Source organism: Ovis canadensis, chromosome 3 (genome assembly GCF_042477335.2).
Source record: "Ovis canadensis isolate MfBH-ARS-UI-01 breed Bighorn chromosome 3, ARS-UI_OviCan_v2, whole genome shotgun sequence".
NCBI classification, from domain to species: domain Eukaryota; kingdom Metazoa; phylum Chordata; class Mammalia; order Artiodactyla; family Bovidae; genus Ovis; species Ovis canadensis.
The window spans coordinates 222,117,754-222,144,465 of record NC_091247.1 but is presented as its reverse complement, the minus strand read 5'-3'; the positions used below and the strand labels follow the sequence as shown (position 1 = coordinate 222,144,465).

Genomic DNA, 26,712 nt, shown 5'->3' with positions numbered 1-26,712 from the left:
CCTCTGTATCTTTCACAGGACTTAATCTCCTATCAACCACTTGCATATCTAATGCTATCTTAGTGTCTGCTTCCCGAAGGACCCAACTAAGAGACTCTGCCTCTAAAATCAATCCATGATCCATCCAGTTTTCAACATTATCATGACCTCCAAACCACTCAGCCCTCTCACCTGGATGGTTGCATGGCCCCTACCTGGTCTCCGTGTTTCCTCTCCTGTCCCTTAATGACCCAGCCCCCACACAACTGCCATTGATCTTTTACAAACACGAACCACATGGTGTTACTTCCTTGCTTAAGGCTGACCAACAGAGCTTAACAACAAACCCATTCCCTCCCCTTGGCCTGTAAAGGCCCACATGACCTTGCTCTGCCTTCCCCTCTAGTTTCCTCTCTCCCCAAGTGTTCACTCTGCTCCAGCCCCACTGGCCTTCTTTCTGTTTCTGGAATCTATCAAACTCATTTCTGCCCCAGGGCCTTTGCACTAGCTGTTCCCTCTGCCTGGAACACTCAGTCCTTCCCCAAGTTTCTCTGTGGCTGGTTTCTGAGGCCATTCAAGTCTCAGCTAAATGCAGGCCTTTTCTGACAACCTTATAAGCAATGCCCATCTCCCAACACCCCTCCCGTAACTTTCTATCATGTTACTTTAAAAATTTCCTTATAGTTCTCAGTAGTATTGCTCATTTAATTATTCATTTATTAACTGCTTGCCTCCCCACTAGAATATAAAACTGTAATTTTGTCCTGTTTCCAGCTCTCCCTGGTGCCTGGCACTATGCCTGGCCCAAATTCAGTTCAGTTCAGTCTCTCAGTAGCGTTCAACTCTTTGTGACCCCATGGACTGCAGCACACCAGGCTTCCCTGTTCATCACCAACTCCCAGAGATTGCTCAAATTCATGTCCATTGAGTCGGTGATGCCATCCAACCATCTTATCCTCTGTCGTCCCCTTCTCCTCCTGTCTTCAATCTTTCCCAGCACCAAGGTCTTTTCAAATGAGTCAGTTCTTTGTATCAGGTGACCAAAGTACTGGAATTTCAACTTCAGCATCAGTCCTTCCAATAAAGATTCAGGACTGATTTCCTTTAACATTGACTTGTTGGATCTCCTTGCAGACCAAGGGACTCTCAAGAGTCTTCTCCAACACCACAGTTCAAAAGCATAAGGGTGGTGTCATCTGCATATCTGAGGTTATTGATATTTCTCCTGGAAATCTCAATTCCAGCTTGAGCTTCATCCAGCCTGGCATTTCGCATGATGTACTCTGCATATAAGTTAAAAAAACAAGGTGACAATATACAGCCTTGACGTACTCCTGCCCCAATATGGAACCAGTCCTTTGTTCCATGTCCAGTTCTAACTGTTGCTTCTTGACCTGAATACAGATTTCACAGGAGGCAAGTAAGGTGGCCTGGTATTTCCATCTTTTGAAGAATTTTCCAGTTTGTTGTGATCCACACAGTCAAAGGCTCTGAAGTAGTCAATAAAGCAGAAGTAGATGTTTTCCTGGAACTCTCTTGTTTTTTCGATGATCCAACAGATGTTGGCAATTTGATCTCTGTTCCTCTGCCTTTTCTAAATCCAGCTTGAATATCTGGAAGTTCTCAGTTCATGAACTGTTGGAGCCTCACTTGGAGAATTTTGAGCATTACTTTGCTAGTATGTGGGATGAGTGCAATTGTGCGATAGTTTGAACATTCTTTGGCATTGCCTTTCTTTGGGACTGGAATGAAAACTGACCTTTTCCAGTCCTGCGGCCACTGCTGAGTTTTCCAAATTTGCTGGCATATTGAGTGCAGCACTTTAAAGGCATCCAAAGTCAGTCTCAAAACATATATTTTGAATGAATGACTATATTTGTTCATTTAGGGCAGAATTCCCTTTCCCTAAGGATGGAATGAAAGTGAAGGAATTAAAAAAGAAAAAAGGAAGTGAAGGAATAAAGAACCTCAGAGATGTGAGCTTCAGAAGGAAAATGTGAGGACGGTGGCATCTTATGAAAGTTCCCCTGAGAATCCTATTCTGGCCATCTCGAGGAATTCTGTGTTGGGATCAGGAGGGCCTCTCCCCAGAGCTCCAGAGAGATGGGTTTCAAGTCCTCTCTGTCCTAACTTCTCCCCTCTGCCTCCAGCAGCAGCCGTGCCATCTGTTGGGGGAACTAGTACTGCAAACATTCACCAAGAGGCTGCCCTGGGTGCGGCCTCCTGCTGGATGCTGAGGATAGAGATGAATCAAGGAAGAAGGAGGGGCGGCATTCCAGGCAGGGGACAGCATGAGCAAAGAGAGAGACGGGAGACAGTCTGGTGTGTGGGGGAAGTTAGGCACAATTTAATGCTGCTCCAAGCAATGAAGATGGGAAATGAGGCTGGGAGGGTGAGCCCTGCCAAGTCTTGTAAACCAAGAAAAGCTAATATAATAAGGCCCAAAATTTATTAAGGCTTTCCATGTACTACTACTATTCTCCCATTTTACAGATTGTAGAACTAAGGCACAGAGAGGGTGGTGTCAGGCGCTGTCAAAGACCTGGTACTTTACCCTCTTTGCAAACTAGGTCACACAACTGGTAACAGGTAAAGGCAGGTTTGAACCAGGGCTTCTGGCTTCAGAATCCCTGCCCTTAACCACTAGGTACTAGTGCCTTAAGGAATTTGGACTTTCTTCCATAAAGGGATGGGGATACTTGCATGCTCAGCCACTTCAGTTGTGTCCCACTCTTTACGACCCCATAGACTATAGCCCTCCAGGCTCCCCTGTCCCTGGAATTCTCCAGGTGAAAATACTGGAGAGGGTTGCCATTTCCTTCCTTCTCCAGGGGATCTTCTCGACCCAGGGATCTAGCCTGCATCTCCTGCATTGCAGGCAGATTCTTTTACCACTGAGCCACCAAGGAAGCCCCAGAGGGATGGCAACAGGGAGTCACTAATAGGTTTGTAAGCAGGAGAGTGACATGTTCATATCATAGGTTTGAAAAGTCATTCTAGGGGATAAACAGATCACTTTGAGCAAAATTCAACTCCAGCCTCTGGACCCATGTGTCCAACTATTCCGTCGCTCACGGAGCAGCTCACATAAAAGGGGCACCATTTGGTGCCCAAGCCACAGAGGCCTGCTGCTCTGGGCAGTAGGCCCCTCTCTTGGCCTTCTCTGCCCTTCCAAGATAGAATGTGAGTGCTTCTGTCTTCACAGAATACACGTAGATGTACCTGGAGTCCCAACGCCTCATGTTACCTGCGGGACTTCAGGCCCCCTACAGCCTGTCTGCCTTCACCTTCAGAGAGCCTGGCCCACCTCTCTGTCGGGAGGATGCTTCCTCCAAGCTGTGGAGGTTTCCAGGTCACTGCTCCAATGAGTATTAACTCACATCCATGCACATACAGCTCTGGGGGTTCATTGTGTACGGAGCTGGCATTTGATTTGCTCCTGCTTTACAAGTCAAGTAACCCTCGACTCCCAGAGATCAGGTAAGCAGGGCAGGCATGATCCTGAGGCTGGGGTTGGGGTGGAGTGTGTGGGACCCCTGGGCAGGATCTCAGCAGCCACACAGGGCCTCCCAGGGCTGTTGATCCTGAGAAATGTTCTGGTCTCTCCTTACCACTTTGCTGAGAACACACTGCATCCCTGGTGGTCCAGAACCCTACTGTGGGCCTTCCCTTCAAGTCAAGAATGCAGGCTTGGCAGGGAGACAGGCCTGGGTGCGGCCTTGGCTCAGGACTGAACTGGGTGTGGCCTTGGCCAGTCCTCCCAGGAACCACAGCCCCTCTCCTCTATCCCAGCCTTCTGAACACTCTCCAAGTCCTGGAAACACACGGCCAAGAAATACCTCATGGAAAATTGGAGATGGAGCTGGATTCAAGGATGGTAGAATTTTTAAAAACATTTTTCATTGCGAGTTAATTTGCAACAAAATGTGTATATACATTTTCAACAGGAGACAGTAAGTTTCCTGCATCACCCTGGCACTACAGCCCGCTCCCATGCCCGCTTGTTTGTTCCAGTGCCCAGTCCACCGGCCCACTGGGCTTCTGCCATGCTAGTGTAGACGGCAGTGAGAGAGGGGTCTTCTCAGCGACCCTTGATGTTCTGTTCTCCTGAAGATTCAGAGGGGGGATCTTTCTGCTACCTTCTGAGATCACAGGGGAAAAATTTTTTTCTTTTTTTTTTGTATGGGGCGAAGGGGAGTCACCTCTGCTCTTTCAAGGGGTTGGGGTGGGAATGGACGGTTAGGTGGCCACAGTATAACTAAAGGTTGGGTCAAAATCTTCGGTCCCCTCCCCGCTAACACTGGCCTCTTTCCTAGCTGTCCCTAGGCCCACCCCGGCTCCATTGCATAGTCTGGGTCCACTCAGATGCACCTGAGCTCAAATGCTGCTCCAGCGCATACTAGCAGCGTGACCTTGGACAGCGACCTGACCCCTGTGGGTCTCATTTGTACTGGGAACATGTCCACGGTGAGGCTTAATTGTGATCAAGCCCCTGGCTCTCTCAGCACAGAGCCCGGCGTGGAGAAAAGCTCCCGTAAGCTAGCAGATGGGCTGGTGGGCTCGGGGAGGGGGCCAGAGAGCCGTGGTGGGGTGGGGCAGGGGTCGCCCAGGAGTCCCGCCGCCCGGCCACGAGGTCGCCGCCCTCTGCGAGGCGACGGCGGCGGGCTGAGGCTACCGGCGCCGCCCCCGCCCCTCGCCGCATCCCGGGCGGCGCCCCAACTCGGCGCCCGGCACGGAACGGGTGCGGGGCTGGGCCAGGGCCGGCCCGGGGGAGCCGGCGGGGCGGGGCCGCCGCGCCCCGCTCCCCCTCCCCGCCGCCCGCCGCCTTCTCCTCCTCGCGCCGCCGGGGCTCAGAACCGCAGCAGCAGCGGCCGCGGCCACAGCTCCGGCTCCGGCTCCTCCTGCGCCCGGGCCCTGCTCGGCCCTGCGCGCCCGGGCCCCGCGCCCCGACCCCGCCGCCGCGCCTGCCGGGGGGCCTCGGGCACCCCCGCCGCCCGCCTCACGCTGAAGTTCCTGGCCGTGCTGCTGGCCGCGGGCATGCTGGCGTTCCTCGGTGCCGTCATCTGCATCATCGCCAGCGTGCCCCTGGCGGCCAGCCCCGCGCGGGCGCTGCCCGGCGGCGCCGACAACGCCTCGGCCGCCGCCGCGTCCCCGGGCCCGCAGCGCAGCCTGAGCGCGCTGCACGGCGCGGGCGGCTCGGCCGGGCCCCCCGCGCTGCCCGGGGCGCCGGCGGCCAGCGCGCACCCGCTGCCGCCCGTACCCCTCTTCAGCCGCTTCCTGTGCACGCCGCTGGCGGCCGCCTGCCCGTCGGGGGCCGAGCCAGGGGACGCGGCGCCGGGCGAGCGCGAGGAGCTGCTGCTGCTGCAGAGCACGGCGGAGCAGCTGCGCCAGACGGCGCTGCAGCAGGAGGCGCGCATCCGCGCCGACCAGGACACCATCCGCGAGCTCACCGGCAAGCTGGGCCGCTGCGAGAGCGGCCTGCCGCGCGGTCTCCAGGAAGCCGGGCCCCGCCGCGACACCATGGCCGACGGGCCCTGGGACTCGCCCGCGCTCATCCTCGAGCTAGAGGATGCGGTGCGCGCCCTCCGGGACCGCATCGACCGCATCGAGGTGAGCGCCGCGCCGCGCGCCATCGGGGACCCGGCCCCCGGCGCCGGGTGGGAGGGGCTCGCGGGAGTCGAGGGCATCCCCGGGTCCCGCGGCCACCGCCGGCTCAGGGACCCTGGGGGTGGGGGGCCGCCCTCGAGTCTCTGAGTCTTGGGTTTCCGTCTGTGCAAAGGGGATGGTTGGACCTTCCTCCCAGGGGAGAAGGGAGGAGTCAGGGAGGGAACACAGACCGGAAACTCACACTGACTGCGGCTCAGGGAGCACGCGGGAAAAGCTCGCTGCTGATCCTTTTTCCTCCAGGCGCTTCTGTAAGCCTCAGTTTTTGAGTCTGTAAAATGGGTATAACGGTGACCACTTGTAGTGTGGATTGATTAAAATGCAGATACGTGAAAATGCTCGGTACGTACCAGGACCTCTTTGAATGTCCGTTTCATTTCCTTCTTTCAGACATCCCCAAAGCAGCACCAGCCACACACTCAGTCCACTGTGGTCAGGAGATAGGAGGGCTGTCTGAGGGACTCGAGGTCGTCCTCTCCTGCAGAATCGCAGGGAACAGTGTCTCATAAACCAAATCCGGATGCTCCTCACCTTCTGCGCCCCTAAGGCCCCCAGCTGGGCTCGGACCATGGACAGGGACAGCAGAAGCTCAGATGGCGGTAGCCCTGCCAAGATGCCTGGAAGCCGGCCGCTGTGGGCTGGGGGCTGAATGGAGAGTAGGTCCCATTTGGGTTTCTCCCCCTCTAGTCACCTTTTTCAGATGCTCCTGTCTCAGACTTGGAGTCAGACATGAGGGGCCCAAAAGGGGCAGTCCACACTTGGCTGTCCTGTGACCCTGGACCAGCCATTTCTCCTTTGAAGCTGCCCGACCTCTGCCTCCCTCTGAAAACCTATTTGGAGCCACCTGGAGGGGGAGCTGGACAAATTAGTCAGGACAGACATTCAGAGACCCTGACCACTCCCAGCATCCATGACTTCCAGACTGCAGGGAAGGGGGTTCACAGCAGAACAGGATCCATGGGAGGAGGGGGCAGAATGAGGCCCAAGCACCAGCTGCCGCCTTTATCACCTCCCCCTAAACCGAGTGCAGCTGGTGAAGGGGGTGCAGTGGCTGGAAGAAAGGACAGGCAGGGACTCTTCCCTCTCCATGGCTCTCTCAGTTAAATCCCTGGCGGAGCAGCACAGGAGATGCTGGTGTGGAAGCCTGGCCTTACCCATGGCCCAGTGGCCCTCCAGAAAGTCTGTGTGGTGTCTGCACCCACCCCGCAGGGTGTCAGAGCACAGCCAGGCAGCTATCACAGCCAGCCCCAAACCTGGAGTTCAGAGACCTCCTCACAGAGAAGACCTCCTCTAACAGACCTCTCACAGAGGTCTCAAGTTGAGTGACTGCTGTTTTTATCATTAAGTTCTAATATTACTAATTTTTTCCAATAGCCAAAATTTAAAATAAGAACAAATCCTCCATTTAGGAAATAGTTTATTAATGTTAAAAAAAAAAAATCTGGTCTTCAATCAATTTCCTCTTGCCTGCCCTCGCCCCTGCCCCCACGCCCAGATGGCTCCCATGGTTCCTCCCACGTCTGGGGCTGGCAGGGCTGGGCCTGCCCTGGACCTGTTCCCCCAGCATCTGTGCATTTGGCAGGGTGGGCTCCCCTCCAGTTAGCCCGCTGAGGTTGGGGGGATCCTAATGGCTGGGGTTCAGCACCAGGTCAGCCTCCTGGGTGGAAGAAGTCCTGCTTCACTGTATGCACGCCTCCTTTCTGAGTGCAGGGGACATGGAGGGGCTGCCTGCCCACCAGGACTGCCTTCTGAGCCTGCAGCAGCCAGAGCCAGTCTCTTTGGGGTGTTTGACAGTGGCTGGGACTTGGAGCCCAATGGACTTGGTCTCAGCTCATGCACCTTTCAGCCACTGACTAGCTTCCCTCTTCCTTTCTCATCCAGAAACCTCGAAAGAATGCCCTTCAGGGTCTACTTTATCATCACTAGTCTCTCTCCCACCTTGATTCTCCGGAAATACTCATGGCGTTGAGTTGGTAAATTGAGCAGGAACATTTCAGTCCTTCTCTTGCTGGTCCTGTCTCTGACATCTGACCCCATAGATCATTTCCTCCTACAAATCGCCATGCCCTGGGCTTCTAGGTGCCTCTCACCTGCCCCTCCTCCCTCCCTGCTTCTCTATCCCCTCTTGGGTCCTCCTCCTTTAATATGTGCACCCCTCCTGGCCCTCCTCTTGCTGTTTCCCTGGCAGAACTCAACCACACTCTGAAGCTTCCAACACCATTCCACCATAGTGCCCCCAAACCAACTTCATCCCCAGCCCAGGTTTCTCTCCAAGCTTCAGATCAATAGATCCAATTGCTTCTTGAGCACCTCCCCCTGGGCATCCCACCAGCCCCCTACCTTCATCATGTCCCAACCTGAACTCACGTCCTCTGCCAACCTGCTTTTCAGTTGTACCCTGAGAAGCCATGCTTGGCTCCTTTCTCTCCCTCCTCCTCCCCGTCAGCCTCATTTCTCTGTGGATGCTGCAGCAGCCCCCTTGCTGGTCTTCCACCTGATCAGGCACACCCCTCCATCCATCCTCCTCCAGGCCTCCCCAGGGATCTTCCTTAAGCCCACCATTGGGCTCTCCTGTGATAGCAGACTCCAGCCTGCTCCCAGGCTGCCATTTCATTTCCAACGTGTTTCCCAGTTCCTCCTTCTTCTGCCCAGATTACCCCCAGTTTATCTATACTCATCATTTAAGTCTGCTCTGAGGACACCTCCTCCCAGAGGTCCTGCTTGATTACACTCTGTCCTTTTCCTGTCCCCACCCCCGCACATCTCAGCACACCCCTGCTCCTCCCCACCTCTCTGCATCACCCCCTTCCCCACCTCACTGGACTGACTGCTAAAAGGGAGGAAAGGTCTCTCTGGCCCACGATCTCCCTGCAGACCTCAAGTTGGAGTCACATTTGAGAGCTTAGGAGAAATCATTTGTCTTGTGTTTTTATCTTTGTTGTTGTTAATTGAAAAACTGTCAAAAGATTTGAGGGGGGGATTACATTTAATTCCACCATTTTATTCGTTTTTGAAGCCCTCCCCCTTTTTGGTCCTTTATCAGAATGTGGACATTGTTCCCGAGTTGCTGGGGTTGCTGGTAATTACCATTTTAACGATGGCTTTAAGATCCTGGATCCATCTCGGCCTCCTCCATCCATCAGTCCTTCGGCTGTCTCCTGTTGCTGGAGATGTAGGTTGTTTCTAATTATTTTTTCCTCTGGATGCTCATTGCAGGATCGATTTCATGCAGATAGTTGTTTTTTTGTTTTTTTCTTTTTAAGTCAATTGAGTTATTTCTTTAGGCTGAATTCCCAGGAGCGGTGTTACTGGGTCAGATGATATTGACTTTTATGGCTGTGGCCAAAAACCCCTTTCCAGAAGGACCATTTATGTGGCAACCAGCCATGTATGTATGTTGCGGTGTCATGTTTTCGCACTACTTTATGTGAAAAGCGGAACTTCTCAATTGATTTAAGTAGCAATTCTTTGACATAAGCCACATTCTTAATCCTATGTGGCAAGCTAGTGGCCTCTCCTCATCTTGGGGTGGAAGTGATGAAAAGGACCACCCTGATGATAATCACAGAGGCTCCTGGACTGTTGTAACAATTAGAGCTCACATTTACTGAGAGCTCACCATGTGTCAGGGTGCTGTGCATTAGCTCATTTAATCCTGATAAAATTTCCATGAGGCAGGTACGATTCTATCCCCCTTTAACAAATGAAGAAACCAAGGTTCAGAGAGGTTACGAAACTGGCACGAGGGGACACAGCATTGGAGTCTGGATTTGCCTCTCAGTGTCTGGCTCCAGAGTCCTTGTTCTTCATCATTAACTCTAGGTCCATCTGAGGGATCAGGCCTCAACTTCCTTCAAGAGAGTGAGGAAGACAGGTGAGGGAAGTGCCTCTTGTGTAGTAGCCTGGACCATTTCTGAATCAGAGCGTCTAGAGCAAGAGTGATGAGGACCAGTCCTCAAAGGTTTGTCCTGCTGGCTGGCAAGATAATCTGGAGGCCGAAAGCAATAAACAGCAAGTAACATGTATTAGGCACTTAGAGCGTATTAGCTTATTCAGTCTTCAGCCCTATGAAGCAGCCTGTACATATTCCCATCTTACAGATAAAGAAATGGAGGCTCACAGACTCTGGAGAAACCAGAGCCAGCTAAATCACCACCTGCCCTCCCTACCGCCAGCTTCTGTTTCCCCTCCATAAAATGATACAGTGGGTAGATGCTCCCTAACCACCTTGCAGCTCTAATATTCTCTGAAATGGGAAGACGGTATGGCATAACGTTGGGTTCTTCTTGCTTGTGACTTTAATCACTTTCTCTCAGTGATCTCATCTGTAAAATGGATAGAAGGAGGAGCTGGGTGTGGTTCAGGCCCTTTGGGCTCCAGATTCTGAATTCTTAGGCAGATGTTTCCCGATTAGGAATTGTCATCTGTGCCCTGGAGGCCTCCCCTCCCTGGCAGGACTCCCCCTGGGAAAGGAGACCCCTCCTGCCTGTTCCAAGCCTGGCAGGAGCCACTTGGGCAGAAGACAGGGAGAAGCTTACATGTGACCCTTTCTTTCTAAGGTGTATCTTACATTCAAGATGTTTAAGAACTCACATATCATACTTTAAAAAGACACAAATCTTTTTTAATGTATTTATTTTTAATTGGAGGATAATTGCTTTACCATATTCTGTTGGTCTCTGCCATACATCAGCGTGAATCAGTCATAAGTATACATATGCCCCTTCCCTCCTGAACTTCCCTCCCACCTTCCACTGCGCCCCAGCCCTCCTGGTTGTCACAGAGCACCAGTTTGAGCTCCCTGAATCATACAGCAAATCCCCACTGGCTATCCATTTCACACATGGCAGTGTACACATCTCCATGCCGCTCTCAGTTCATCCTGCCCTCTCCTTCCCCCACAGTGCCCACAAGTCAGTTCTCTATGTCTGTGAAGAAGACGCAGATCTTAAATGCACAGCTGTGTGAAAATATATGCATGGGCACACCCATGGAAGCACCACCCAAATAAGAATCAGGACATTTCCAGCACCCTAGAAGGCTCCTTTGTGACCCCAAAGTCCAGGCTTCCCCAGAGGCACCGCGATTCCAGTTTTCAGCGCTGTAGATGAGTTTTCTCTGTGTTTGAACTTCCATCAGATCGACTCAGGCAAGCTGCAGCCCTTCATGGCTGGTGTCCTCGTTGCACGTTGGCCTTCAGTCATGGTGTGTGTGTGTGAGTGGTTTACTTTTCACTGCTGTGTAGTGTTTCCATGCGTGGAAACACCTTACTTACCCATTCCCTGATGGAAGGACGTTTGGGTTGTTTCTGGCTTGGGATCATTACAAATCAAGCTGCCGTGCATGTCCTTGTGATATCCCTGGTTGGTTAAAAGTCCTCATTTCTCCTGGATGTATCCCCAGGAGTGGGATGCTTGGGTTCCAGGAGAGGCATATATTTAGCGCTAGGAGGCTCTGCCAAACACTTTTCCAAAGTGGCATCTAAGTGTTTGCACGCCCACCTGGTGTGAAACTTGTCAACCTTGCTGTGGTCATTTTAAAGACACTCCCCATTCTGGTGGGTGTGTAGTGGACTCATCGTGGTTTCAGTTTGTATTTCTCTGGTGACTCATGATGCTGAGCACCTTTTCTTCTGCTTATTGGCCATTTTCTGAAGTCCTTGCCTGTGGGAGGTGGACCAAGGTCAGGGGCTGGTGCACCCCACCCCCTGAGTGACAAGGCCAGTCAGACACTTGATTCCCACAGAACTTGAGACAGGGATTGAGGCAGCCAACCCGAAGTGGAAGCTCTTAGGTGCCCCTGCCCACCCCGCATTTGACTCCGGGGGAAGCTGAGGCTCAGAGAGGCGGAGTGACTTGCCCAAGGCCACACAGCACGTTGAATGCTGAGCCAAGATGACAACCAGGATTTTCTATGAAAATAGGCTGAGGGTGGGGTCCTCATCTCTGCTGCAGATTTTGGCCCAGGGCCCAGAAGGTATGTGGGCAGGCAGGGCCAGGAAGGGATTTTGTGGCAGCTTGATAGGGAGTATGTGAAGGGAGACGAAAGGGCCTGGGGTTGGCGTGTCTAGTCGCTTGCTCTGAGGCCGCAGAGCCCGGGAGGGTGTATGGACAGACCCTCATGGAGCCGCTCCCCCTTCTCCCGACCTCCCCTCCTGCGTGCTGACTGCCGTGACTTGGCACCCTCGGTGTACAGAGGTCCATTTATCTGTTTTCCATTCCAACTGCAAAGTGGCAGTGGGGACCAGGTCAAAGGTCGGTCTGGCCTCTGCCACCTGCTCTCCTGCCCCTCCCCTGCCGGGGTGAGAGGGAGACAGAGAAGCCTGCCAGGCGGGCTCCTGGGGAGGAAGTGGGAGCAGGACGCCCCCTCTGAAAGACCTTCCCTCGACTCACCCCACCCTCTCTGCCAGCCTGTTCTGAGAGCCTTACAATTTAGTCCCGCAAGAACCAGGGGACTGTTACTCTCCCCATTTCATAAATGAGGAAACCAAGGCTCATAAAGGTTAAGAGCCTTGGCCAGGTCACTCAGCTGGGATTTCAGTCCTAAGCAGTCTGGCTCCCTGGCCCACATCCCACTCAGTTACTACTCACTATGCTCTTCTTGGTGGCTCAGATGGTAAAGAATCTGCCTGCAGTGTGGGAGACTCAGGTTCAATCCCTGGGTTGGGAAGATCCCTTGGAGAAAGAAGTGGAAATCCACTTTAGTATTCTTGCCTGGAAATTTCCATGGACAGAGGGGCCCGGCCAGCCTCAGTCCATGTGATCGCTTAGAGTCGGACATGACTGAACGACTAACGCTTTTTTCACTTTCACGCTCTCCTTCCTTTCAATAATAGGAAGTAGTAATAATGGTTATGACTCTCTATCAGCCATTTTTATATACCAGGCTTTACATATTTTGTCATTTTTGTCATTACATATATCCTAAGAGGTAGATATTATTATTCCCATTTTGCAGTTGAGGAGACTGAGGCTCCGAGGAGTTGAAGAGCTTGCCCAGGGCCACATGTCTAGTAAGTGGGGAGCCTGGGAGTGACTCAAGCCTTGTCTGGCCTGAGAGTCATGCTGGTGCCTGTCATCATGTTGCCACAGCGCACGGTGACGAATGAATGGATGGATGAACAGAGTGAGGCCTTGCAGTCCCTCCAGAGACACCCTCGTTCCCTCTCCCTCTGGAGCATCTTGGCTGAGGCGTCAGGGAAGCTGCCATCTGCTGAGGGCGAGGAGGCACTGGCCAGAGGAGGTGGAATGGGGGTGGGAAGAGTGTTCTTGGCAGAAGGAACAGCATGTGCGGGGGCCCAGGGGTGAGAGGGAGTTAGGGACAGCTGGGCCTTTCAGTGGGAATGAAGGGTAGCCTCTAGGGGTGTGTAGTAAGGGCTAAGAGTAGAGGGGCAGGGTATTGATGGTGGGAGAGGAGGGCTACTGAAGGGTGTAAGCAGCGTGCTTGGATTTGCACTGAGCTGCCTGCCTCTCTGGCTGCTGTGTGGAGAAAGGCCAGAGTAGGAGCCTGGGGACGGTGGCCTGGACCGGGGTTGTGGGGGAGGACAAAGGAGCCGAGTGAGGCTGTGGTTAAGATTCTACCCTTAAGACTCTGCTTTTGGATCTTTCCCCCCATTTTTTAAAAGAAAATTATTGGGGACTTCTCTGGCAGTCCAGTGGTTGAGAATCGCCTTCCAAGGCAGGGGGTGTGGGTTCAATCCCTGGTCGGGGAATTAAGGTACAACCGCACCATACCCAGCACAGCCAAAACAACTTTTTAAAACAAGACAGACACTGAAGTTTAGAGACTACCATCCAAGTCCCCACTGACGCTCGAGACCTGGACAGTTGCCACTGGCTGACGCCCCCGAGGGCCTCCCCTGTCCCAGCCCCAAGAGAGGGTCACCGCTGTCCTGAATTTGTGTTTGTCACTCCATGCATTTATTTATGCTTTTATAAACACATGAGCTGGCTTTGAATCTTTGTACCTTTGTATGAATGATATCCAACTGTTCTTCTGTAGCTTGCTTTTTTTCTCAATATAATGATTAAACAAAAACATCTATGGTTGAAGGTGGAGGAGGATGGGCTCCTTGAAGAGATGTTTAAGGAGTGTTAGTAATAATCATAATAATAGCTGACACATAGCCCATCGTTTGCCAACTCTAAGGGCATTATATCTGTTAAAATTTCTCACTGCAGTGCTATGAGCTATTATTTTTGTACCCTTTTTTGCTGATGAGGAAACTGAGGCAGGGAGGCCTTCCATAACAAGGTCAGTGGGCTGCTGGAGCCTGGGTGTGAGCTGGGGCAGACTCACACAGGACTTAGGGAATGAGCCCATATGGGAGATAGGTGGCCTGACCCACACCACAGCCACCAAGCCTGCTCTCTGCCCTCCTACCCCTGAAGCTGGGCCCTGTGCTGTCTGCGCAGATGGGAACTGTGCAGAGGGTGGAACCTTGACCATGAAAACCAGCACCTTCCCTCTGCCCCTCATAGGAAAGGAGCAGACCCCCACCTGGGGACAAGGTGGCAGGGTCTTCCCCACACCCTCCCAGCACCAGACTTCCCCCACTTAGGCAGGTCCCTCCATCCAAGCCCCTCTGCAAAGCTGCCCCACACCAGGGTCTGACACCACCTGCCAGATCGTCCCAGCCTTCTCAAGGCCACTGAAACCTCTTCTGCTGGCCCTCGAGGCAGGCAGGACAGCCGGCACTGTACCCATTTGGCAGACCGACAAACTGAGACCCAGACTGTTGGGGCAGGACCAAAGAAGGAGAAGAGGTTCTGGAGTCAGAAGGGACTGAATTGAGATCCTGGTTCTGTGACTTGGCAGTGTGTGACCTCAGATAGATGACTTCACCTCTCTGAGCCTCTGCTCTCTCATCTGAAAAGCAGCCCTCCTTAATTCCCCAAATAGTTGAGAGGGCTTGTGGAATGTTTGCACGGTGCTTCCGGAGTGCAGGACTTGGCACGCAGCACGCGGGAGTGAGGACAGCTGCCTCCGTTAGCATCTTGTTACTGAGTGCTAATGAGCCCAGCACGTTAGCTGAGTTGGACCGGAACCCTGGGCTCTGGCTCCAGGCCCCACGTACTTCCACCAAACCCCACCCCAGACTCCCAGCACGACAAGTGTGGGTTCCGAGCCCCCACCAGGACCCGCGTGGGGTGATGGCGTCGTCTCCCCACCATCTTGGGCTGGGGGCCCACTTGGCATCAGGCCCGGAGCCCACGCGTCACAGCCTCTGCCTGCAACAGATGGGTAAGTGGGGGGAGTCATGTTCTTCTGATGCAGACATCGGGGTGGGGAGGGGGCCACACAGGATCCAGTGAGCCCACCTCCTCCCTGGCCTTCCTGCCGGCGGCAGAGCTGGCGGCTCTGACAAAAGAACAGCTTGTGTGCCCACCTCCCTCGGCCTGTGCCGTGTCTCCTCGCAACGGCGTCTGTGTAAATACCACTTGACGTCCTGTTCCTTCCTGGCAGGTCTTTCTCCCTCTGGAGGAGGAGGACTCTTTGCAGGAGAGAGAGAAGGCTTTGGCTCCAGAGGGGTCAGCTTTGCTCAGCCCTTCCAAAGGACTTCTTCCTCGGTTTCCCCATCTGTGAAATGGGGACACCAAGAGTGCCAACCAAAATGAGTGGCTGTGAGGATTCATGAATAAATACCTGGAAAGTGCCCAGGGGGGACCTCCTTCAGAGGTGTGTCCCTCAAGCCCAGGTAGGCCCAGTGGATGGAGGGACAGTGAGGCTAGAAGGGGGCCCATTCCAGGAGACCCGGCCCCGGCCCTTCCAGTGCTGATGTAGACAGCACTTCATGAGCTAATTGCCTCAGCCTAAGGCTTCCCAGAAGTCCCACTGCCTCAGATGTAGTGGGTGGCTGGCCCTGTCACTCCATGAGCTGTCTGTGGTCAAGGAAAGATTCTGGAGGTAGCAAGCTCCCCGTCAGCTGATGTATTCAAGCCTCACAGTTTGCAATGTTTCTTCTTCTTTGGCCATACCACACAGCATGCAAGCTCTTCATTCCCTGACCAGGGATCGAATCCAGGGCCCCTGAAGTGGAAGCATGGGGTCTTAATCCACTGGACTGCATGCATTCTGCTTTTACACTCCACAAGGATCTGTTAACTTCCACTGTTTCATCCTTACATCTGTCTTGCAGATGGGCGGAGTGGGGCCGGTTGTTCCTATTTTACAGAAGGGGAAACTGAGGCTTTGTGTTTAGTCAGCACCAGAGTCAGGATTCGTGGGCACCTGGGGAGTGCCAAGGAGCCCTCCAGATAGTGGACAGTGAAGAGTTGTGTAGTAAAGTGGGGCCGTGTGTACTGAGCAGTTCATCCATCCGTGCCCCGCCCCCCTCACCCGGGCTCCCCACCTGGTGGGCCAAGCAGGCGTCTGCATAGGTGGATGGCTGTGCCCTCCCACCTGGGACACTGTGGGGGATACAGGTGGCCACACTGGGTCAAGCTGGAGCTCCTACTATGCACCATCTTTTAATCCTGACCACAGGCCTGCAAGTCCAACATTCCAAGTCCCTGCTTTCTTTATAGAGGAGGAAAAATGACCCCAGAGAGATTAACCCACCTGCCCCCCCACCCTCGGGGTGCAGTGGCGGAACCAAGTGTGTGATCCCATCACTGTCTGTGGTGGCAGCTCCCTTCTCTCTGGTGCTGAGTGTGGCAGTGACGCCTTGCCTGCACTGCCACTGCCCTCCCCACCCCCAGCACTTTGAAGCAGGGGACACGTTTATCCTCTCATCACAGGGGTAGGAAAAAAAAAAGAGCTCAGCAAGGTTAAGGGCCTTGCCCAGTGTCACACAGCAAATGACTGACAAGGTCAGGGCTGGGCCAGTGGAGCTGAGCAGGGTCTCTCGTGCTGGCCCCTGAGCTGTGGGGCCATCCCTGTAGGCACAGGGTGCTCAGGGAGTATCTGCTCGGTGAAGGAATCATGAGAATTCAGTGAGCTCAGGTCTGGGACTAAGCCTGTGGTTGGGGCCCAGGGCAGGTGAAGTGGGAACCAGCAGGGCCCTTGGACAGTGAGGAAGCATCAGGCTGTCAGTAGGGAGCATGGAGGAGAGGAGAGCGGACAAAGCTTGTCTAATTTGGCTCCTAGAAGCTCAATGAATTATTGATTTCCTACTCGTCTTCCCATGACGTGTCTACCAGAGACCGTCCCCTCCCAGCGTCAGGATTTGTGGCCTCGGCTGCCTTCCTCCACCCCAGAAGGGGTTTCCTCCAGCAGGGGAGGGGAAAGGAAAGACCCCCTGGCTTCTGTCCCAATTCTCCTTCCCGCGGGGGTCTTAAGGCAGGCCAAAGGAGGACTCTAAGACACTTTGTCCTCATCCTGGGTGGGATGGGGGTGTCTGAGACCACCCTCGAACACTCTGCTCTAGAGAGCAGAGTAAACAGGCTCTGCTCACAGGCATTTACCACCTAATCATCCCCACAACCCTTCTAAATACTTACAGTTGTGCCATTTTGCCTGAGAGAAAGCAAGGGTTCAGAGAGATGGAGGCATTTGCCTCAGGCTGCGCGGCAGGTTGGTTCTCGAGCGGGATTTGAGCCCTGGGATGCCTGCCTCTGGAGTCTGTGATCTTAACCACCCATAAACAGAAGCACTGGAGCCCTATTCCAGAAGCCCCCTGGTTTGTGCCCCTGGGTCTGCCCGGCACCCACACAGAGTCTTGAACCATCTTGGAAAAGTTTGGCATGTGAGTAAGTAGTGATCAGGACAGCCCACCTCTTCAAGGACCCATCAAGGTGCGGCCTTCCAGTGATGAAGGGCTCGGCAGTGGCTTTCAACCCCAACTGCACATCGGACCCTCTGGGGGACTTTTGCAGCTCTCCACTGCTGGCCGCGTAGGCTGAGACGTCCTGAGGACAGGAGCCAGCCTGCTGTCCACTCGCATCACACACCAGCACTGGAGATAGCCTGCTGCCGCACACGCAGTGCACGCTCACTGCCTGAAGCGGGCATTGCCATCCCACTATACGTATGGGGAAGCTGAGGCTCAACACGGGTCACTCAAGCAGGGCTAGTGGACATCTCTGGGACTTTGTCTCTTTCCATCCTCCCTCTGACTGACTTCGAATGTCCCTTTCTCCATCTGTGAGCAGCAGGAGCTTCCAGCCCGAGTGAACTTCTCAGCCGCCCCAGCCCCTGCGCCTGTGGTGCCCACTGCCCTGCACTCCAAGATGGACGAGCTGGAGGGGCAGTTGCTGGCCAAGGTGCTGGCGCTGGAGAAGGAACGTGTAGCCCTTGGTCACAGCAACCAGCAGCAGCGGCAGGAGGTGGAGAAGGAGCTGGACGCCCTGCAGGACCGTGTAGCCGAACTGGAGCACGGTGGGTCCTGGGCCCCACAGAGGGCATGGTGGGCGAGGGCATCCTTGGTCCTTGGATGGTCCTCAGGGTGGCAGATTCACTCAGAAAATGTTTCCCAGAGGTTAAAGCTAGATAGGTTGGTAGGGAAGAGGCTGTGAGACAGAGAGAATGATTGGGGTGTTTTGTTACCATTACCATTTAGCATTTTCTGGCACATTTTCACCCACTGTATTCCAGGAGTGGACTAAGTACTTGATACGCCAGCTGGTTTAATCTTCACAGACCATACAGGGGTGGCTCTGTTTATTATCCCCTAATAATAAATAAGGCTATAAATAAATAAAATTTATGTTTATTATAATTATTAACTATTTATAAAAAAGAGTATAAACAAATATTTATAAATAAATAATAAGGAAAATAAGGCTCAGAGAGGTCAAGTGACTTGCCCAAGGTCACACAGCCAGTAATTGGTGGATCTAGACCTTCAATCAGGTCTGACTCTAAAGTCCCTGCCCTTATCACCCCCCACAAGAGTGCCTTGCCATCAGAATTTTGTCCTTTGTTTAACACCTGGGCCCGGCACCACAAGGTTCATGAAATCATGGCATGTTGGGCATTGTACAGGTGCGAGCGTGAGGAAACCTGGCTCCTCGGTCCACAGCTGTCACCAGCTTGCTCCGTGACTTTGAAAGTTCACTTCCTCTCCCCAGGCCTCATTTTCCTCATCTGAAAAATAGGATTTTAGAACTCGTGAACTCTCAGGGAGCTTTCATCTTTTAAACTTGGTGAGGACCACCCTTGAGGCTTATAGACAAGTTGAGGTTACCAGGGGCTAGTAGCCCTCATTCTGGAGTGTGCCCTGCCTACCGCCCCCATCCGTGTCTGCTGACCCCCCACCGTGTTCGCCTTGCTCACCCCGCTCAGGGTCCTCAGCCTACAGCCCCCCAGATGCCTTCAAGATCAGCATTCCCATCCGCAACAACTACATGTACGCCCGCGTGTGGAAGGCGCTGCCCGAGCTCTACGCCTTCACCGTCTGCATGTGGCTGCGCTCCAGGTCCGGCGGCACTAGCCAGGGCACCCCCTTCTCCTACTCGGTGCCCGGACAGGCCAACGAGATTGTGCTGCTGGAGGCGGGCCACGACCCCATGGAGCTACTGATTAATGACAAGGTGAGCGGGGGCTGGGCAGAGCCGGAGGGATGGGGGTGAGGCAGGGGGACCCTTCCAGGATCATTTGCACTGCGCTGGTCCCAGATGGGTGGGGCCTTTCCATTCTCCTGCTCAGCAGAATCAGCACGCATGAAATGCCTCCAAGATGGACAAACTCATGCCAGGCTGGGTTCTGGGAATTCAAGATAAGCCAGACCTGGGGCTGATAGGATAAGAGCTCCTGTCTAAGAGAGGCTGTCAGTGGTGGTGTGCCATTTACAGAGGAGCATGTGAGGATCATAGAGATTAAGAGACTTCCCCAGCAACCCGGCTGTGGGAGCAGGACTGGAAATGCTGCCTACAGCAGGGCACCTCCAGGGCCCCCAGGGCCCTGCTCACTCTCCTGAGCAAAGAGAGAAGCAAATGAGGTCCTAGGACCTCTCTGGGGAGGGAGGCGGGGAGCGAGGGCAGAAGAGCTGGTGGATTCCGTGTCCCCCTCCCCCTGGCAGTCAGCCCCATACCCCTCCCCTCACGTGGCGAGTAGGCTGGTGCCACGGTCAAGCCCTGGCCTGAATGCTGGATTTGAATCCTAGTTCTGCCGCTAACCCACTCTGTGACCTTCGACTAGTCACTTACCCTCCCTGTGCCTCAGTTTCCTCATCTGTAAAGCAGGAATAATAATAGCCTCAACTGTACATGGTTGTGGTGAGAATTAAATGGCTTAAATACATGTAAACGGCTTTGAGCAGAACTTGGCATTTAACAAACGTTGATGAATGTGCCCCATTTTTATCATTCCAAGTCCCATGCTAGTATTTTACCCATATTGTCATCCTTGACCCAACAGCCCCAGGAAGTAGACACCCTATTATCCCCATTTTGCAGATGGAAAATCTGAGGTTCAGTGAAGGCAAATAACACACCCTGGCCACAAAGCTGGTGAAGGGGTGATGATGTGACTTGGGGGTCTTGGGCTCCACTGTTCTGCCCTTGGGTCACCAATCTTCCCCATGCCCAGGACTCCCACCCTGTCACCACTCTCCCAGGAGTGGACAGGGCAGGACAAGCTGGGGAGACAGGGGAGTGATGTAGCAGGGGCATGGTGATTAAGGGGGAAGCAAGGTGAGCATCTTATCACGCCATTCCCCGCAGATATCTTCCCCAGCCTGACATATTGCTTTGGGTCTTGATGGCATGCTGGTCTTTTGAGATGCCCTGGGAAATGCAGAGAACATATACTGCACCCACTTGTGACCAGCCCACAGCCACACAGAGCTGCTGGGAGTGGCTGATACCCAGCAAAACCCTGCTCAGCAGGAGGTGCCTTTCATGGGGTCCTGGAGGAGGAGGAAAGAGATAAGCCAAGGGGATAGTGAATTTCCCTTGTGGCCCAGTACACGCTTACCCTCTAAGTCCATCAGAGGGTAGCTGGATGACATCTAGATCGTGCCACCCAGTTCCCCTTCATAACCCCCCTGGCTGCCATCCTTGGCTCTGCCCATGGTAGCAGTCAGTTCTAGTATAATAGAAGGAATTCAGCACCCTGGACAGGGCACAAGGCAACCCACTTTCCTGACATTCTGGTGCCTTTTGAGTACCAGCCTCACAAACTACTCACAGTTCTCATTTTATTCCAGCCTCTAATCCCTTGCTCCTGCTGTGCAAACCGGCTTCCACCCCCAACCTTGGTTTGCCTTACAGTGGAATTTCCAGAGCTCATTATACTTCCAGATGTGTTTAGATTTCACATCTTCTGTTCCCACACTCCTCTCTGCCTCTGGGCCTTCATGGCTTCTGTGTCTCCCACATGGCCCCTATGTTACTCTGTTTTGTGATATTGTCCCTGAAGTCCTCCCCTCCTGTGCAGACTCAGCTCATTTTAGGACCGGATCCATATCCCCCGGTGTCCAGAACAAGGCCTGGCATCAAGTAGGCCTCAGAGAATATTGTAATAAATTGTGATCTCAGAGAACCTAGGAGATGAAAGAGCCCTTTGGGAGCCCCAAATCCACAAGCAGCAAGTACCTTTCATCTCACAGGCCAACTCCAATCAATCAGCAGTGCCTTCCAAGAGCACTGCGATGAGAAAGATTCCGAGGGTGAGTCTAGGCTCATGATTGATTAGCCATGTCTGCCTGGGTAGAGTAGGAGGCAGAAGTGGCTGCATATTTGCCACCCTTTGCCCAAGCCCCTGACTTTATGGATGAGGAGACAGAGGCCCAGGGAGGAAAGAGCAACCTCCCCAGGGTCCCACAGGGCGTTGTGGTTGGCAGTGCTCAGCCTCCGAGTACAAGGCTTGTTCCATCATTCCCAGCACTTCTTGAGCCCAGCTGTGTGTTGGGCACTATGTGAGATATTCAGGGAAGGGAGGCTTGTGAGATACAACTCCCACCTTACAGGCCTGTCAGAGAGTGAATAACCACCAAAAACCAACACTGAGTAGTCCCTTGTGACCTGAGTGAAGTGCCTGATGATATTGCTACATTGTGGGGAAAGAGGAAAGAGTGGCTGGAAAGACACTGGGCGGGGAGGACAGGCAGGGTCAGACCTTGGGTCAGCCCCTGGAAGGAGGGACACTGGTCTCCCCATCCCCATCCCACTGCTCCAGCCTTGGGGCTTGTGGCACCTCTGACCCGGGGCTGGGGGACCTGTTTCCAGGTGGCCCAGTTGCCCCTGAGCCTGAAGGACAATGGCTGGCACCACATCTGCATCACCTGGACCACAAGGGATGGCCTGTGGTCTGCCTACCAGGATGGGGAGCTGCGGGGCTCTGGTGAGAACCTGGCCGCCTGGCACCCCATCAAGCCTCATGGGATCCTTATCCTGGGCCAGGAGCAGGTAAGGGTCAGGGTGGGATGCAAATAGATATCCCACTCACTCCAGGCGCCTCAGGAGGAGGGGTAGGCGGAGGGTCCCTGAGAGCACAGAAGTGAGCGCTCAGTCTGACCCAGCCATTCTGCAGATGGGCAGACTGAGCGAGACTGGCCCAAGGGACTAGAACCTTGGGGCGGGACCAGAACCTTGGGGCGGGACTAGGACTTGGGGCGGGACTAGGACTTGGGGCGGGGCTAGAACCTAGAGGGGGCGGGGCTTCAGCCAGGACAGAGTTCTGACTCACTGAGCACCTACCTGCCTATCTTTTCTACTTCCTTACTCCGTGTCTTTCTTGTTTCTTTCTGCTTTTTTGGTCCAGGATACCCTAGGCGGCCGCTTTGATGCCACCCAGGCCTTCGTGGGTGACATTGCCCAGTTTAACCTCTGGGACCACGTCCTGACACCCGCCCAGGTCCTGGGCATTGCCAACTGTACGGGGCCACTGCTGGGCAACATCCTCCCATGGGAGGACAAGCTAGTGGAGGCCTTTGGGGGTGCAACGAAGACCGCCTTTGATGTCTGCAAGGGCAGGGCCAAGGCATGAGGGGCCACCTCGTCCAGGGGCCCCTCCCTTGCCTGCCAATTGGGGAACCTTCCGGGACAGGAGCGCATTCCCTCCTTAACCTACCCTCACACACTGGTCTCCTTTTTTGCCCCACTTCTGGCCATGCCTCCCATTTCCCCCACCTGTACCCACACCTCCAGAACACCCTGCCCTTGATGGCTATCCCCCTGATACCACTTGAATGGACATAAGCAGCTCGAGTCAAGAGGTCAAGCCTGGGGTGAGTCCCGGGCCTGGCAGGGGGTACATTGCAGCACCCACAGCTCTTGCCCCACTGCTGGCATTAGAGTGGAGCCATCTCTCACCCCATGTCCCCTTACCCATCAACCACAGCTGATTCCACTGATCTCACAGCACCATCCTTGGGACTGTGTACAGGTAAAGGGCCCACTGTCTCAGTGGCAGGGATGGCTATCTGTCCCCTTTCCTCCGTGAGGCAGGCATGCCCCCTTCCTCTTCAGGGCCATCATGGGCTGTGGAGCTGTCCCCCAGCTGATAGGGAATGACAGAAACACCCTGGAGACTCAGACTCACCCCCTTCCATCTTTCCACCAGCTACCAGTCATGGGCAGGGGAATCTTGTTGAAGCTTCTTCCCCCCCACCCCCGCCCCCACCTGCACCCTTCCCTCCTCTTTCCTTGTTTCTTTGTGTGCTGAATGGTTGCTTCGAATGTTGGTTCCATGCCTGGCCCAGCCCCACCTCAATTTCCAGGACATTCCCTTCCCAGCTCCAGCCTGGAGAGCTGGGGACCAGGATCTCAGGAGGCCCACCTATGGCTGCGTCCACTGGCATGGTCACTTGCCCCTTCTCTGGCCAGAACAGACCCTGGGCCACTTCAGCCTGGGCTGGGGACAGCGTGGGACAGAGGCATGTGCCCCACAAGACCCAGGCTCTAGCAGAGCCACAATACTGGCCCGCTCTGCATGGCCCTGCAGCCTTTGGGGAAGGAAGGAAGCAGAGAGGGCAGGGAGAAGCATGGAGTGGTATGCAGAGCTCTGGATGGGAAGAAGGAGCCCCTGGTTCCTGGTCTTCTCTGCTGCCAGCCTGCTGTGTAGTCTGCTGACAGTCCCTGCTCTCTCCTGGCTGGCCATCCTCATTTGTGAGTTTAGGTCATTTCTGAGAGCTCTCCAGATCAAAAGTAGGATGGTCTATGATTCCAGGTGGATAGGGTGGGACAAGCCTGAGAACCTACTTAGGTATCAAGGGGCATAGCAGGGGCAGGCCCTGGGACTGGGCAGCAGATGGGATCTGGCTAGGCATGGGTCAGGGTCAGCAGCTGGCTCCAGAGAGTCAAGGGCAAGGGCAAGGGTCAAAGCAGACCAACCTTATACACAGATTGTTAAGGTCAGCTCTTCTGGATCACCCCAGCCTGGCACCCTTGCCCATCTGAGTGTTTCAAAGGGCTGGTGGCTTACCTGGGTCCTACCCTTGAGTCCCCACCAGCTCTCCCAAGACAATGGAAGAATATCAGAGCTGAGAAAAGCCACCCAGTCTGACCTCTTGTTGCTCATATGAGGAGGAGCTCAGAGAGGGCAAGTGACTTGCACAGGATCACACAGCTTAGTGGAGCTGAGCCAGGAATAGAACCCCGTGCTCTTCCCCCCACTCCATACTTCTTGCCCTTGAGAGGCTTTTGAGTCCAGCCTAAACCTAAGAGGATGGACATTTGAGGGGTCAGAATGCTTTCCAACATTCCAACAATGCTTTTCAACACTGGACCACTTTCCTGTATGAAACATACAGACATCTTGGCATTCCCACCCCCAATCCCTGGAAGGTAGGGTGGGAGAGGTGTGATCTCCTGGCACTTTGGCAGGAATGGAGAGCTGAGAACACTGGGGTCCCTCCCCAATCACCTACCGGGCGTCTGGACAGCTGTTGGCTACTTAAGTCAGATGGGCACTGGTGGCTTTTTGTTCCTTTGGTTCCCTGTATCTGCTCCCCACATCCACTTAGCCTGAGGCATGATGCCCGAGCTACAGACTGTGGGGTGCAGGGCCACGGAGGTTTTTCCAAGACTTGTTGCTTCCAGCTCCCAGATCCTTGTTTCTGTTTCAAGAGGGCAAATAGACCATTCAGCACTTTCAGCCCAACTCCCCCTAGAAGGAGGGATGGCGCGCTTTAGCCAGAACCTGCCGAGATCTAGTTGCCCTGGTAACAGCCAATGACATCAGCCCCAGTGCTGGGTCAAGCATCTCATAATGACATACGCTGTTGCTGGGGTGATGGCGAAATTTGGAACTTAGATTTCAGGAACACTGGGCTTTATTGGGTTCATGTTATTGTCTTTGAAGGAGCAGCTTTTGTGGAGGCCTTGGGGAGAAAGAAAGAATCTTAGGAAGGAGGTGATAGAACTTGTTTGGTCACTCGAGCCCACCCAGAAACATCATCCCAAATCCTTTATGCTTTGTCATGGTGATCGTGAGACTTCTGACCTGTGCTGAATCATCCTGGTCAGCCCTCCAGAGGGAACAGGAACAAAACCAGAGATGTTGCCATGTAGGCTCTGAGTTTGGGCCATTGGTGAGTGGCCTGGGTCCCTATTTACATTCCAGAATGATGAATGTCCCAAGTCCCCACTCCTCTGTCTACTGATTATCCTTCTTTGCTGAATGCCTGTTGTTTGGACTCCAGCTTTGACCTTCAGCTACTCCCAGGCACAGCCAAAAAGATGGGGAGGGAGAGGTGCTCAGCTGCGTCCTCGAGCTACTCCCAGCTGAAAATGAGGCTGGAACCATGTCTGTTACACCTTTGTAACCTTGCCATGCTGGGTACCTCACAGGGATCAACTCATTCACCCTCACAACAGTTCTAAGTAGGACTGTCCTTAGTCCCATTGTACAGTAGAGAAATGGAAGCCCAGAGAGGTTAAGTAACCTGCCCATGTCAATCAGCCCACAAGTGATGGAACCCAGAGTTCAAAGCTGGTGACATCCAGGGCCACCCTTCAGCCTGAGGGGACAGGCGCTACCATTGCCTGTGGAATGGGATTTGGCTATCTACTGCTCCTGAGCCTGTCCACCCCGACACAGAGGAACACAGAGGTGAGGGATGGACTGGGCCCTGGGCCAGGGTCCCCTTGGGTGAGGCCAAGGGAGGGTTCTCAGCCCCTTCAGGGAGCACATCCCTGTGAGGGGTGCTCACAGCCCAGCCCTTCTCTCACTGGCTGGAGTTTCCAGGAGAGCTGAAGGGAGAGAAAGTTGGGTGTCTTCCAAGAGTCTCAGGCTGCAAAGGGGAGAAAGCTGACCCTTCTCAAACCCCTGCTCTGGGCCAGCCCTGAGCCAGGTGCTTCACAGCTCTTATCTGCCAGACTTTCCCACCCTGTGGCACATGGCGCCCCTAACCAACATCCCAAGAGGCTGATCACCTTGCCACATCTGTGCAAGACCTGGGACTACAGGCATGGACAGGAAGGGCTCCGAAGCCCTTTTTTTACAGATGAAGATGCCAGGGCCCAGGGGGGATGAGCAGTCTTTGGGGTTGCCCAGCCCAGATACTGGGAGACCTGAACTCAGCTTTCTGACTCTGCATTCAGTGTTCGCTCCATGATGCGGTGGTCCTAGCCCCCCTCAAACAGGTCCCCTCTTTACTCTGTTTCCCAGCATCCTTGCTCTGAGCAAACTGGGGAAGGGACACCGCCCCCCCACCCAAAAGATGAGACCGTCTTTGTCCCAACTGCCTGCCACTCCAAACCCTTCCCCTGGCCCCTGACCCTGCTGGGTGGGGAAGGGGCTCACGTGGGCCCAGGCTGAGCAGCGAGTGAGCATGTCGAGCTGTCAGACTCTGTGAAATTAGTGCATCCTACTGGCAACCCACCTCCCCCCCCCGCCTGATTTTGTACATAAAGTGACATGAGATGCAACATGTGTGTGTGTGTGTGTGCGTGCGCGCGTGTGCGTGTATGCTATGTCATGGTTTTTGTTACTTTTTGTTTTTGTAAATTTGAATGTCCAAAATAAACGTGATGTTTACTCTGAGGCTCTTCTTGCAAAGGTGGGGCTACCCTCGAGGTGCTGGGCAGGAGTGAAGTGGCTACTACTTGGAGCAGGGCAGTAGGTAAAGACAGAGGGGGTGCCACCTCACTATACCAAAGCCTCACCCAACCCCACCTGTGCCCCCCTAACCTGACAGGCTCTGCCAGGTCCCAGGGACAGACACACCCCTGTTTCCAGGATTTC

General features: G+C 54.1%; 1 protein-coding gene across 1 annotated transcript; it reads left to right on the top strand.

The window, feature by feature from the left end:
- The first annotated feature begins 4,437 nt into the window (after positions 1 to 4,437).
- On the top strand, positions 4,438 to 26,511 carry NPTXR (neuronal pentraxin receptor). Its single transcript, XM_069582012.1, has 5 exons — positions 4,438 to 5,589; positions 17,736 to 17,961; positions 18,868 to 19,115; positions 21,753 to 21,932; positions 22,288 to 26,511. Exons 1-5 carry the CDS (start codon positions 4,438 to 4,440, stop codon positions 22,510 to 22,512), a joined length of 2,031 nt encoding a protein of 676 aa, XP_069438113.1. The 3' UTR covers positions 22,513 to 26,511.
- Positions 26,512 to 26,712: the final 201 nt, after the last annotated feature.

Bases quoted from the DNA above. Each gene is read 5' to 3' on its own strand.
- NPTXR (XM_069582012.1), top strand. From the start codon at position 4,438: ATGTCCACGGTGAGGCTTAATTGTGATCAAGCCCCTGGCTCTCTCAGC. The intron at 5,590-17,735 runs GTGAGCGCCGCG...ATCTGTGAGCAG, and splicing joins ACCGCATCGACCGCATCGAG to CAGGAGCTTCCAGCCCGAGT. The intron at 17,962-18,867 runs GTGGGTCCTGGG...CACCCCGCTCAG, and splicing joins TGTAGCCGAACTGGAGCACG to GGTCCTCAGCCTACAGCCCC.